A 14,457-nucleotide genomic window follows, 5' to 3' on the forward strand; every position below is an offset into this window, starting at 1 on the left:
GGGGGCGTGGCAGAGTCTTAACTTTGATAAAGAATATCTCTTTGGTTTTGAGACTTTAGTCTTTGCAACTTCAGGGATCGTATCTATGCACAATCAGCTTGTAACACTCAAAAGAGAAAGGAAAACTTGAAATCGCATCATATGACCCCTTTAAGAAATCATACTTACCAAAGGTCCTAGAAAACCAGCAAATCCCCCTCGGCCAGTCCGACCCTATTGAAGTAAAATAATCTTATTGAAATTGTTTATGTATGAGAAATCTAATATATGACTCTTGTCAAGAAGACATTTTGAGCAATTATCACCTTGTCACCTCGTGTTCCAGGAACACCTTGGATACCAGGGGGGCCTCTCTCTCCCTAAAGATGCCATTTATATACAAGATAACTGGAATAGCACATTATGTTAGATTCCTTTGACAAACAGAGAATGACAGTAGGCCTACTGTACCTTAAGTCCATCTTTTCCCTCTCTCCCCGGATCTCCAATAGGACCATCATAGCCCTGAAGAAAAAGCAATACAAAGTGGCTGGCTTTCAATGAGACCATTTTTAACCGGTTAAAAGTAGCTGCTGCTTACCGTGGGCCCTGGTAAACCAGCAGGTCCAGTAGGGCCAATCTCTCCCTGTACACCAGACCGCCCTCCTCTGCCTCTGAATCCCTGTTTACCTGGCAACCCCGGAGGACCCTGACAAAGAGAAGCCAGAGATAAGAAAAGATAGATTAGTAAAATTTACTCCCTTGATGTCTAGTTCTCAGGGTTTTTTTAGTCTTAAAACAGTGTGCATCTGGCTTTCAATAAGCATTGTTTACTTGGCCCGGAGCTTTTGCAAATATGTTAGTGAACTCACTTGATCTCCCTTTTGGCCAGGATCTCCTTTCATTCCACGCGGTGTTTTCAGTCCCTGATGTTCACAGATAGACAGCAAACACAATTATCCCAAAATCATTACATAATTTTCTCTAGTAAATAAAACAGAGTGATGTGCTCACTTTCACAACACACTGAAAGTATATTTGAAGCTTTAATAATAGGAAGAGCCAACATCACAATTTAGATTTTATTTTCTATTAATTGTGTAGCACTACTAACTACACACTGAAATAAATATATTGCTTTACCAGCAGCCTCTACAAAAGAAAACTCAGTCTAAAATATAGTGTCTCACAACAATCAAACATATAAAATATTAAGGAGCTGTTTGAAATATTCTTACTGGATCACCTGAGGGTCCATGTATTCCTGGATTTCCATTGGCACCCTGAAACAAGAATGTGGCTTTATGTATGTTGATGCATTACCATAGAAGTGCATTGAGGTATCAAAAGAATATGAGAGATATCTAAAGAGATTGTTAATAATTTATAATTCTTGATGAAGAGTGACCCGCAGGCTTACTTTTATACCCGGTGGTCCTGGACTCCCAATGTCTCCCTCAATTCCTGTATCTCCCTGTTTGAATAAGAAATACATATGCCTCAGGTAAATGTGGGAAAATCAAAATGAGATTTTAAATGCGACTGTAATTTCAAAGCTTTTATGAAATGACATGAGATGCACATACAGGGTCTCCTTTTTGACCTGGTGGTCCATTGCCACCTGGTTTTCCCTGAATAGATTATGGAAGATAATGAGTTTAGTTAGATGAACAGAAGTTGTAGTAGTTTGAGAGAGGAGAGGAAAGAGACAAGAACCGACTCAATGACTACACTGACATGCAAATAAATATTCAGATTAAGCATTTGGTCATATTCCACATTTTCCAGCATGATTGCAATGTTCATTTATATATCCATATGTCCATATGAAAGCAATTATATGAGACTATGACTGAAATTTCAGAATAATTGATTAACGAGAATATGGATCCTAATTGTTAAATAATATGCATGTAATCATGGTGACCAAGAGTACATAAATACATGATGTAAAGAAAAAGTTAAAATGTATAATCCACAGCACCTGTGGTCCAGGAACACCAGGAATACCGATAATACCATCAGGCCCTTCCTCTCCCTGTAATATATAATGGCATATGACTAATCTCTTTAGTTTTTAGGATTTTTTTTGGGAAATAAAACATTGACTTACTGGTTTGCCAGGTGGTCCCCTTGGCCCCATCTCACCAAGTTGTCCCTATAAAAGAGAATCAGCATTAGGTATTAGTCAATTTCCCTACACCTTTTGACTTACGAATCTCTATGACTTTCCTAGTTATTTGTGATTACTGGAATTATGTTGTTTAAGAAGAGTTAAAATTATTGGATTGGAGTTTGTAAAAACCATAGTGTTTCTTACAGGGGGTCCGTTGACGCCTGGAACTCCCTTCAACCCTCTCGGTCCTGTGCGACCCTTTAAAAAGAGGTCAAAGGTCAAGTTCTGAACATGTCAGAATTGAAAGATGATATGGAATAATTAAGTTTTTTTTTATTACATTTTTTTTAATTTTTTTTTTACATTTTTTAAATTAAGTTTTTGTAACATACTGGTGGTCCTGGTGATCCAGTGAACCCAAGCCCCCCTGTCTGTCCCTGTGACAGAGATCATAAAAAAAAAAACTACAAATTTGCTCATCATTTTTGTATGTTTTATATGGGAAAATAAAATGATAATTTAGCACATACCGGTGGACCAGGTGGGCCCATGAATCCCTGTGGTCCTCTAGGTCCAGGTGGCCCCTGAGAATGGAAAAGATATTGTTTGATTAAGAATGTCATAGAACTATTTTGACCTTAATATCTTCATGTAATGGCTGCTGAAAATTCAGCTTTGCAACCACAGGAATCAATTACATTTTAAAATATTTTAAAATAGAAAACAGTTATTTTAAATTGTAATAATATTTCATAATATTATTGTTTTTACTGCATATTTGATCAAATTAATTAATTAATTAATTTATGCATTACAGTGCATTCAGGCTATACATTTTTTACCAGTATGTGGTAAATATCATACCAGTATGCTCACCAAGGCTGCAAATAAATGCATTGGTGAGCATAAGAGACTATATATGGTGACTATATGGTGGTGGTTGAGGAGTTTCCCCCGCTTTCATGTAAAGCGCTTTGAGTACCCAGAAAAGCGCTATATAAATGTAACAAATTATTATTATTATTATTATCAGGCGATATAATATCAGTCAAAATTTTTTGAATGGTATTGTACTGTATATATAGACAGACAGAATAACTGCCTCATAAAGAAATAATACACATTCAGAAGTATGATGTCACTCACAATATATCCTACTACCCCTGCTAGGCCCTTCTGTCCCTTTTTCCCCTAAAGAAACAGAGTTGGCTGGTCATACATTTTATCATACATAGCTAGTGAAAGTCTGGAGAGCAAGAGCAACATTTTACCATCTCTCCTTTTCTTTCTTTGGTTCCCTGAGGCCCCTGTTCGCCAAGATCACCCTGAACACATCAGATACCGTTTCTTTAAATGTGAATAATGGAATATGGAGTGTGAGAGAATCAATCACTTGTTTTGATTTATGGCTGAAATGTCAAATAAACACACTGCGTGGACAGTTTTGGACTTCTGTTTTGATCTTGGATATTTAGATTACGTTATGCTAGGCCCAAATGGAATTTGCAGACTTCTGCAGAACATATTTAAATATTATAAAACGCCAATAGTCAAAATAGTTGGCACAAAGCGTCAAAGGATTTGTAGAATTTAATGCATGATGGAAGTTCCAATTCTGTGGAAAATGGTGCAGTTTTCATTGGAGTTGTGTAAGCACAGATTCCACGAGGGCCTAGTTATGGCATTATCCATAGAAAAATCCTGGTCATTCTTACCCACTCACCCAGCTCCCCTTTACTGCCTTTCTCTCCTGCATAACCTTTTGGGCCCTACAGAAAAACACACACAGACAAATATATGCAATTATAGGCAGACTACTACAACATATTTAACACTACTATAACTTAAAGGGGTCATATGATGCGATTTCAATTTTTCCTTTCTCTTTGGAGTGTTATAAGCTCTTGGTGCATAAAGAAGATCTGTAAAGTTGCAAAGACTAAAGTCTCAGAAAAGTTGCATATGGAGCATTTAAGATTCCCATAAGTCTTACATCCTCCCCAGGTGTTCCTGGTGGGCCCTTCTCCCCGTCCTTCCCAGCTGTGCCCTCTGGTCCTGGTCTTCCAGGTGGCCCTGGCATTCCAACTGGACCTATTCTTCCCTAGTGCATGACAAAAGATATACAATGGGTATAGAAAAGAATCACCCCCCTGTAAAATAATCACATTTTGTTGCTTTGCAGCCTGAAATGAAGACGGACACAGTTTTTGTTTTATCCAGCTGTGTTTACTCAGTGCAACTTATAACATCCAAGTGATAGACATGACACCAACATGTCAGAAAAAAAGAAAATTTAAAAATTTAAAAACAGAATCACTGTTGCTTTTCAGGCTGCAAAGCACAAAATGTGATTATTTTAAAGGGGTTGATTCTTTTCTATACTCACTGTAGATAGTATAGCACATGGTTCAGTCTCCTTATCAGCATTTATAGATACTGCAGAGATTCGATATAGAACAGATCCATTCTAGAACAGATTCATACCTCATTTAAGCTTTTTAGCATTAACAAGGACTTTTTTCACAATAGTTCTTTACTTGGAATCTTCCTGAAAATAAATGATGTCTTAAAACCACTCAGAATGAAGCATTACTGCCATATAGCCCAACTCTGTTAGAAGAAGCAATCACATACCAGACAGATGCAAAATATACTCATCAGGTAAGATTAACCACATTTATTGACCGGATTAAGTTAATAATAGAATGCAACAGAGCTATATTCACTTGGACTTTACTTTTAATTTAAAAAAGATCCTTAATTAAAACATTTCACCTGAACTAAAATTGATCTTAGAAAATGATATCCAAGAGTGTTTTCTTTATGCTGTTGTTGTATTTCCTTTTGAAACAGAAAGTTTTCTTGTCTTTTAAATTAGCCAGTGTTTAGTTTACATCACAGTCAAGAAACGTGGTTTGCTACTCATCATCAATGGCAGGTTGTATTATGAGAAGATGGGATGAGTAAGATTTATAAAACCGGTTAAATAAAAGCTTGTAAATGAGGAGGCAGCCAACAGAAGTTCAGATGAATGTCATCTTGATCACACTTCTCCCTTGATGCCACAGATTAAACTGCTCTTATGATTTGAATGACAACAAGCCTGCATGAGTCTGAGCTTGTCAAATTCTTTCAAACCCATCTCATGGTTCCACATGGTTTGATCACAATTTAATGAAACTACACACCATGTTTCTCTATGTAACAGTGACCTAGCATTTTTCTGCTGCCAGAGATGATTGTGTGATGAAGAGAGGAAACAGAGATACCTACAAGTATCCCTTGCTCTCCCTTTCTCCCCTGTTTGCCTGGAACTCCAGGGGGCCCCTGAAAATAGATAAATAAACTGTAAAAATATCATAATATCACATACAGAGCGCATTAGGAATTTGGTTCCATTATCACTGACATTGTCAGTGTGTGGAAATTACATGGACAAAAAAATGGAGATGATATGTCAAATAGTATATATATATAATACTTACGGGTGGTCCAGGATCTCCACGTGGTCCCAAAGTTCCTGGTAATCCCTTCACTCTCTAAAGAAAAGGGGAAAAAAAGATTTAAATCTGCAGTGTACTGATGCAATTCAAATAAAGCTCTTATTAGGGGTCGAACAGACTAACTCACCGGCCACGATGACACCAGTTTTTTGTAGAATTTATTTTTCTGGAAGCAAAATGAAACGTCTAAATAAGAACCACACAGTGTTTTCGAAGGACTGTAAGGATGTAGGCAGCATTTGAATTTCAACTATTCACAGAATCAGCGATTTGAATTTTTTGTTTACAGAATAAATGGTAACAAAATATAACAATAAAAAATGAGCACAAATATTTTTATGCACCTTGAGTGCTTGCCATTCTTCTTCTGATGTGTACCAGACTATAATAGCAGGCATGCCGGGTGGTCCAATCGGTCCTCTGTACCCTGTCCGGCCCGTCCGGCCCATCACTCCCGCGTAGCCCTATGTGACACCCAAACACCCATTAAAGTCACTATTTGACTGAAAAATTTATTAAAAAAAAAAAAAAAAGATTTATTAAAAATATGATTACAATAATCATAAATGGTTAATACATACTTTGTCTCCTTTTTCACCTGGAGGACCTGACAAGCCAGGTGGGCCTCGATATCCCTAAAAAAATCAATATAATATAATATATTTGAATATGTGTATTATAAAATCTATCTATCTATCTATCTGTCTATCTATCTATCTATCTATCGACAACAGTTATGTACAGACACTCTGCAACCACAGGGGGGCGCAGGTGTTCAGCTAATGTTGCTTCACTGTTACTAAATCTCTCTTTTTACTGTCAGTAATGTAAGTTGACAGTAATATAATATGTGACCCTGGACCACAAAACCAGTCTTAAGTCGCTGGGGTATATTTGTAGCAATAGCCAAAAATACATTGTCTGGGTCAAAATTATTGATTTTTCTTTTATGCCAAAAATCATTAGGACATTAAGTAAAGATCATGTTCCATGAAGATATTTTGTAAATTTCCTACCGTAAATATATCCAAACTTAATTTTTGATTAGTAATATGCATTGCTAAGAACTTCATTTGGACAACTTTAAAGGCGATTTTCTCAATATTTGGATTTTTTTGCACTCAGATTCCAGATCTTCAAATAGTTGTATCTCGGCCAAATATTGTCCTATCATAACAAACCACACATCAATGGAAAGCTTATCTATTGTATTTATTGGTGGTTTATAAATCTCAATTTTAAAAAATTGACCCTTATGACTGGTTTTGTGGTCCAGGGTCATATATAACATTGCTTAAGCATTTTAGAATGTGCATAACACATATGCATGACATAAACAGGTTGACAGTTTAATGTACAAGAAGTGCAGCAAATACACTAAAATTGTTAAAAATGATACTTGGTGTCAGTACTGCCCCCCACCCCCACCGTCTCTCTCTCTCTAGCACTGGTATTATTAAATAATTCCTGTAATTCTGTTCCTCTTTGCAGGATGATATTTCTCTCTCAGTGTCATACAATGAGTCAGTTCTTGTTCATAAGCTCCATTCACTGGAGGTAAATGACCCTCCTTCTCCTCTTCTCCACACTTAATTGAATAATGCCTCTGCAAACTCAATTTCCTATAAAGGCTAGCAATGGGCCTGAGATGACCATGTGGGTGAGAATTGCAGTATTAGAAAATAGAGAAGATGATTTTTATTCAAAACAGCCATCTAGCTATATTGATATTCTGTCTTCAAGGTTAATATATGATAGAATCCTTCATATCTGTAAGACTGTAATGATTTTCTTTAACCTTCTATGAAACACTGCATTTCTCTCTCATTTAAAAGTGGAACAGATACATGAAGTTGTCAATATATTAGTATACCTGGCAGAGACTCATAAACACCATTAGCAATTTAAAGTATGTAAACCGTACAGCACTATCAATCGATAGTAAAACCTTTCATTTCAGTAACAAACATCAATGCAAAGAAAATCGAATATTAATGAATTATTAGAGAGATAAGTGAGTTTCTTACCCTTGGGCCTCTGAAACCCGTTGTGCGTACTAACCCTCCTTCTCTGTTTATGTTTCTGTGCATCTGATTGGCTGAGTAAACAAAAATGCCAAATTAGACATTATTTTCATATTGTACATCTGCATTTCTTAGGGCTTAAGAGAGAAGCCTTGTCTGTTTTCACCTTCCCCTGTAAGAAATTATCTCCACACCAAAATAGCAAAAAATATATAAACAAATATAATATAGTATTATAAATATATTTTATAATTAAAAATTTTTTTTTGTAATTAAATTAAATTAAATTAAATTAAATTAAATATTTTTCTCACATTTTGTGGAATTAACAGACTAGGCAAATGGTTTACATACAAATTAATTTTGGGTAGGATAAAATACTATGGAATTTAAAATGTACACACTTCATCTTGAAAAAATGACTTTTTTTGTATTCAGATTTTTTTTTTAACTTACAGTGGGTCTCTGTTGTTGTATTTGGCACAGTGGTAGGACGAACTGGACAGGCAGCAATATCACCTGAATAACAATCATCAGTCTCTGATTCTTCAATCACAGGGGCTTTTTGCTCACTTCTATAACTGAGATCATCCTGTCTAATTTGTGGAGTCTCATCTGTATCTTTAATCTGTTCTTGCTCGCTCTCTTTCATTGCAGTACTAGCTTCCTCTCTTTCAGGTTGATGAAAAGGCATTTGCTGAGTAATTGCTACAGGTTGCTTTCGCATCGGTGTCGTGGGTTGACTAGTCGCTCTGATTTCTTTATTCTTCTCCTGTGACTTTACTTTATTGACTGAGGCGCTCCCGGTGCTGGTTTCCATGGTTACGTTGGTCAGGTTTCGAGGTGAACCACTTGGCGCTGTGATTGAATCCTTGACAGATTTTGTCCGTGACGCGTCATAGACTGTATCTAAAATATCAGTCGGATAGACATTTGATATTTCCACTGGCTTTGTGTCCATCGAAATGGTAAGCTCTGTACTGTTCTTCAGAGTTGAGACAGATGACTGTAGTGTCTGCAAGGGCTCCTTTTTGGTCTGACCTTTGACCTCTGATTTGACCTCAGTGCTCATCTTGGAAGACTCTTCAGACTGCGAAATGTAACTACCTGCTGTAGAATCGATATTTCTCAAGCTCTTGGTCCGAGGTTCAGGCTTGTGTTCAGGGTCAAGCATGCTTGTGTTCTCTGGAAAAATAAATGGTTGAGATGTTTTGGTGGGCTGGACCGTGAGAGAGGAATTGAAGGTCTCTTTCTTGTATATCCCACCTCTGCCTGCCTTCTCTTGGGCAAAACTAGAGGCTTCAGTCCGTTCAGATTTCGTTTCATATGCAGAATCAACATGGCACCTCAATGCTGCCATCTCTAATTTGGATAGTCTTTCCAAAGATCCATTTGCTAGTGTCTGCGAATCTGAAATTGCCCTTGGCCCGCTTAAATCGACAGGTGACAAAGGAAATGACATCATACGTTGGCACTGATGAATGTATCTTTCTGTGTCAGTCTTCACCTTTTTATTTTTATCTTCCATATCCACCATGGCAACAGACTCAGAACCAGAGACAGCAACATTTACTCCTTTTGCCACATCTCCTTCCTTGAAATAAGATTGAACAGAAACATACATATTTGAATATAGTACGGTTCACAATATCAATGATGTACATAAACCCTCAAATCAACCCATGTTTAATATGTCCTCTTGTTTATGTCTGTCTGGATTTTAAATGAAACACTAAGAGATTTCCACACAGCAGTGATCAGAAACAGAGCGTCTCTTGAATGACACTTTTGTGAGCAAAGTAAATTGAGTTTTATCTGCTCATAAAGTTAGTACACTGATGTTGACTGATTTATGGCCCCCTAGACCTCCATAATGGAAAAACACACAATCTACAGCCACATTTCCAACCAAACATTTTTGAAGCAATTATATTGCAGTGATAAATTCATGTGCCATTGATATCTTCTTTTAGCCAAGGATTTGCATATCAAGTACACAGATATTCCATGACAGTTAACTGATAAGGCCATTTAAAAAAAATCACACCACTGGATAAGGAATGTTTTTATAGAACCAACGCTATAGAAAGTCACAAGAAACATGCCTTTAAATTAAGCACATTTCATGTCTTCACAAGCATTTAAAAAAAATGACACACCACTGTTTAAAATTTTGCAGTCAGTAAGATTTAAAAAAAATAATTTAATACTTTCATTTAGCAAGGATGCATTCAATTGATCAAAAGTGACTGTAAAGACATTTATAATGTTATAAAATGTTTGCATTTCAAATAAATGCTGTTCTTTTGAACTTTCTATTCATCAAAGAATCCTGAAAAAATGCATTACAGTTTCCACAAAAATATTAAGGAGCACAAGAATAAATAACATTTTTAAATATGTAAAAAAAAATTTTTTTTTAAAGTTATTTTAAATTGCAGTAATATTTTACAGTATTAATGCAGCCTTGGTGAGGCTGCATTTTTGAAAGAGACTTTTTTTAAAGAATCTTTCTGCCCCAAAGTTTTGCACAGTGCAAAGTAAATTAGAAAAAAAATGTACGTGCTATTTGATTTTCATTCATCAAGATGCAGTTGTGACTGATTCTCATGGACTGGGTTAGTTGTGGTGGTTGCATAAATACTTTGGCATTATTACTGCTAAAGAGAACAAGCTAGTAAAGAGAAAAGGAAGTGAAGATTCATTTTTTACCTGTGATTCCTGGGCACAGTGGGATTTGTGATCAGGACAGTTGAGGCCATCTCCAGTTTTTACTAAGGTCATTTGCTGCATGATACCCTGTAAAGGATGACAACCATCTCCAGTCTACAGATAATGACTTTTGACTGATGAAAGTTAACAATAGACATCTAGAAAACAACAAATTCCCAAGATCCATACAGAGGGAAAATGTGTTTGATGAGCACAATAAAACCTTACATTTACACCTGACTATATAAAACCAAATCAATGGCAACTATTGAAATATTATTACAAGACAACTAGTCATAAAATAAACTACCCAATAAACTGTATAAACCACAAAGTGAAAATCAGGTAAGAATAACAAACAACGCAAAACATTTATGTAATAACATCAGCTCCAAATAAAATATAGCCCAAAAATAAAGTATTGAAGACATTATTTGTCACTGAACTTTCATTGATTTATCAGCAACAATATACTGTATGTGACACACGTCCACAGTTGCCATGACAATGTCTCATGGTATTGTTATGAAAGACCAGATTCTTTCTAACATTGCGTCAGCTTGTGACATACTGCAAACATCCACTTTTTTCCTATATTGATATGCTGTTTGCATTATTTAATGGCATGAGTCAACACAAGGCTGAAACCATGCAATTATATGTGTAAATATATTACATGTCAACAAAAATGTAATTAGCTACTGTAGCATAGATTCAGTCCCCAGAAGAGGAGGATTTACTGTATATAGGTTTAAATTTGACGTGCAGTATGGGAATTGTCTGCTAAAGCAATCTCAGCTTCATCATAACATAAGTAAAGCCTCAATAAAGCCAGTGTTAGAAAGGTTTCTCTCAAGCGGCCGTTGAGCTGAAGGCGATCCTTTGACTGCATAACAGCCTGTGTTTGCTTTTCTCACATGGGCTCCAGAGCTCTCTGAACTTCACTTTCATTTCATCCAGCCTGTGGTGTTGCTGGGACTGGCTAGTTTGCATTGCAAAGAGAATTAGCTGTTTGTGCTAGCGCTCCAGCCGACATTGAACTTGGGCTGTGATTATGGCAACGGTGGTTGTCAGGGGCAACAGTTACACAAGAAAGCCTCACAAAACTATAAAGACTGCAGTGCATGCCACTACTTGGTTGCTTTATTCTTCGGATACTTCATGAAAACATTCAGTAACAAAACATTAAATATGACATTAAAAAGATTATTTGATTGTATTAATGACTTAAGTTGGATTTATCTTTTCTGATTTATTTATTTATTTTTAACTATGACTGTATTTAGTTGAAGTTATCTGAGAATCAGGTTACTTCATAATTAATTGTTCATAATCAATTCATTACCAGATATTAAAGATTTAAAATCATTATCAACTATTACTGAGATATACATACACAACTGTTAAAAAATTTGTGATAAATTTTTTTTTTTTTTTTTAAATAAGTCTCTTATGCTCACCAAGACTGCAATTCTTGGTTTAAAAAATGCAGTAATACTGTGAAATATTATTACAATTTAATAATTTTCCCTAAGTAGCAGGACCTAATCTTTACTTAGTGGTTTATACATTAAAATAACAGTATTTATTTAAATATATATCTTTTTAACATTATAAATGTCTTTACTGACATATAAATAAAATAATTTTTATTTATAATTTATTTAATTTATAAATAAATAAATAAATAAATAAATCTTACTAACCCCAACGTTTTGAACAGTAGTGTATGAATATATATATTTTTTAATGTACCCTAGGTTTAGACCACAATCACTGAAGTTCTTCAGTAAAAATGATTTTGTGTATAACTAGATAAATTGAATTCAGACTAAAAAGAAAGACAAGCAAGAGTGTCTCTTGGATATCTGAGGTTTAGCTCTGGTTCGTGAAAGCCTCTTTCTGTCCTCATAAAGCTCATTTCAAAGGCCTCAGGCCTGGCCTGGGGCGATCTAACACTCAGAATGCACACCGTGCTCAAACCACATCAAAACACAAATGGAGAGACTCGTTCACCGGGGCTTGCTGAGACAGAAGTACCGAGAGTGTAATTTGAATGTGTTCCAATGCAGAAATCACACTCAGAATAAAACAATTATTGCTACAAGCAATAAAAACAAGGTCTGCAAAATAAACAAATGTAAATGTACTTTCAAGCATTTGTTGTGTATAAGAATAAAAGGAGACACTTACTACACAGCAGAGAAGTTTGAGCAGAGTTTCAGAGTCATGCATGGCTTCAGAGAGGCAGGCCGGTCTGTGAGCGCTTCAGGAGGAGGTATGGTCAGTCTTTGAACTCTGAAGGCCACTAAAACAGAACGGTACCTGGAGAGTCGCCAGAGATGGGCTGTGCTATACACCCTCTCTCCATAACACAGCTTAGCGCATAAGCAATGTATATCTCACTACAGTGACCGGACGAAATGCAAGAGACCCTCACTATGACCCTGATGAAGAGGGGTAATTTGGACATCTCCGACAGGAGCTAAAAGTAAGGAAGCACCATAGGGACAAAGTTAGGTTGCCACTTGATGTCTAAAGTTAAATCTGGGTCCTGATGCACTACTTTACAGGACAACAGACCTTTTAATTTCCTTCAAGAGTCATGCAAATGAATAACAGATTAAACTAGTGATTCATAATGACCTTAGTGATTGGATTTTGTTAGATCTAAAGCATGAGCTCATGGGACGACCAACTATTTAAACTCTACTGTGGCCAGTGAGTCATATTCACCCCAAGCATTGGTCTAGAAAGCTCTCTCATCATCACTATAGTTCTTTTTCCTAAGCATATGTGTGTGTGTGTGTGTGTGTGTGTGTGTGTGTGTCTGTCTGTACTGTTCACATATAGCCCCAGTGAGGAATGTGACAAGGTGTTTAGAGGAGTGTCTAACTTACGGTAAAGGGTGTGAGGCATGGCTGCGTGGCTCCTCCCAGTGGTATAAGGGTCTATTGGAAGACAGTCAGTCATTCAGTCAGGTCCTGTTCAAATGCCACACCACTGAAAATATGAACACAATTATGAGGTTTTAAAAGCTATTTTTATACCTCTAGAGAAATGTTCAATAAGCGGAGTGTTTAAACGGTGACCTGAATTTCAGTTAATATCATTACACATCCTAGTTAATATAGCTTTTGCAAATGTCACATCAAATTAACTCCACACTGAAAAGAAATATCCTTTTAATGAACAATAATGCAAATGTGATTTTAAGTGGGTTGTTAAAAAAACTCAAAAAGCAAAAAAAAATTTTAACAATTTCAAATTAAAGCTAAATAAAATAAAACAAATAAAAAAGAAAGGAAAATAAAATAAAACAAATAAAAAGAAAAGACTCTTTCCATATGCATGCCCATAACAATGGTGCATGTTATTTTGTGACAAGTTGGTGCAATTATGAGATACAGCATTTCTAAACAACAACTAAATAAATAACCTAAGCAACAATAATATATATTTTTTTATGATCTTATGATTACTCTGAGTTGTAGCGCTTTGGGTTTGAAATAAATTTTTTTAAATAGAATCAAATAAAAAATAAAAAAAACTATTTTGGCTGATTTATAAGCTTTTTTAACTAGCGAGGACCAGTAAAATGTCCTCACTAGTGGGTTGTCAAAGTATTTCACAATGTAAGTGAGGACATTTGGTCCTCACAAGTCTTTTATCACTTCCATTCCATTGTAATGTAGAAACTTTCATTTTCTGTGAAGCTGCTTTGCGACGATGTGTATCATGAAAAGTGCTATACAAATAAACATGAATTGAATTGAATAATAGTCAAAACAAGTACACTCACACACACACACACACACACACACACATACACACACATACACACACACACACACACACACAGGTGTACACCCTAAATGAATAATGCATAAGGGTTATTTTTTGCCTATCTATCTATCTATCTATCTATCTATCTATCTATCGTTATATCGTTCTATCAGTCCATCCATCCATGCATCCATCCAACTATCTACCCATCTCCTCACAAGCAACTTTTCCTCAGAAATGTTTCTAAAATGATCCTTACAGTCTAATGCTATATACTTAGCACATCCGTGGGCATTCTCACTTTTTGTTTTTATAGAAAAACAGATGGTTGGGCTTT

At 35.9% G+C, this 14,457-nt stretch overlaps 1 protein-coding gene across 1 annotated transcript in view; it reads right to left on the reverse strand.

Annotated features, from left to right (window-relative positions):
- The window catches only part of LOC107757981 (collagen alpha-1(I) chain-like), a 17,001-nt gene extending 8,205 nt beyond the window's left edge, over positions 1-8,796 (reverse strand). The window contains exons 1-20 of the mRNA XM_016575601.1: positions 8,079-8,796; positions 7,626-7,696; positions 6,180-6,233; positions 5,943-6,062; positions 5,581-5,634; positions 4,089-4,196; positions 3,811-3,864; positions 3,367-3,420; positions 2,626-2,679; positions 2,488-2,532; positions 2,300-2,353; positions 2,093-2,137; positions 1,964-2,017; positions 1,566-1,610; positions 1,400-1,453; positions 1,218-1,262; positions 581-688; positions 451-504; positions 306-359; positions 169-213 (exon numbers count right to left, since the gene is read on the reverse strand). Coding sequence (XP_016431087.1) covers positions 169-213; positions 306-359; positions 451-504; positions 581-688; positions 1,218-1,262; positions 1,400-1,453; positions 1,566-1,610; positions 1,964-2,017; positions 2,093-2,137; positions 2,300-2,353; positions 2,488-2,532; positions 2,626-2,679; positions 3,367-3,420; positions 3,811-3,864; positions 4,089-4,196; positions 5,581-5,634; positions 5,943-6,062; positions 6,180-6,233; positions 7,626-7,696; positions 8,079-8,796 — 1,890 coding nt within the window. The remainder of the gene's footprint in view (positions 1-168; positions 214-305; positions 360-450; positions 505-580; positions 689-1,217; positions 1,263-1,399; positions 1,454-1,565; positions 1,611-1,963; positions 2,018-2,092; positions 2,138-2,299; positions 2,354-2,487; positions 2,533-2,625; positions 2,680-3,366; positions 3,421-3,810; positions 3,865-4,088; positions 4,197-5,580; positions 5,635-5,942; positions 6,063-6,179; positions 6,234-7,625; positions 7,697-8,078) is intronic.
- Positions 8,797-14,457: the final 5,661 nt, after the last annotated feature.

This window comes from Sinocyclocheilus rhinocerous, unplaced genomic scaffold (genome assembly GCF_001515625.1).
Source record: "Sinocyclocheilus rhinocerous isolate Xijiao unplaced genomic scaffold, SAMN03320098_v1.1 scaffold1314, whole genome shotgun sequence".
NCBI classification, from domain to species: Eukaryota; Metazoa; Chordata; class Actinopteri; order Cypriniformes; family Cyprinidae; genus Sinocyclocheilus; species Sinocyclocheilus rhinocerous.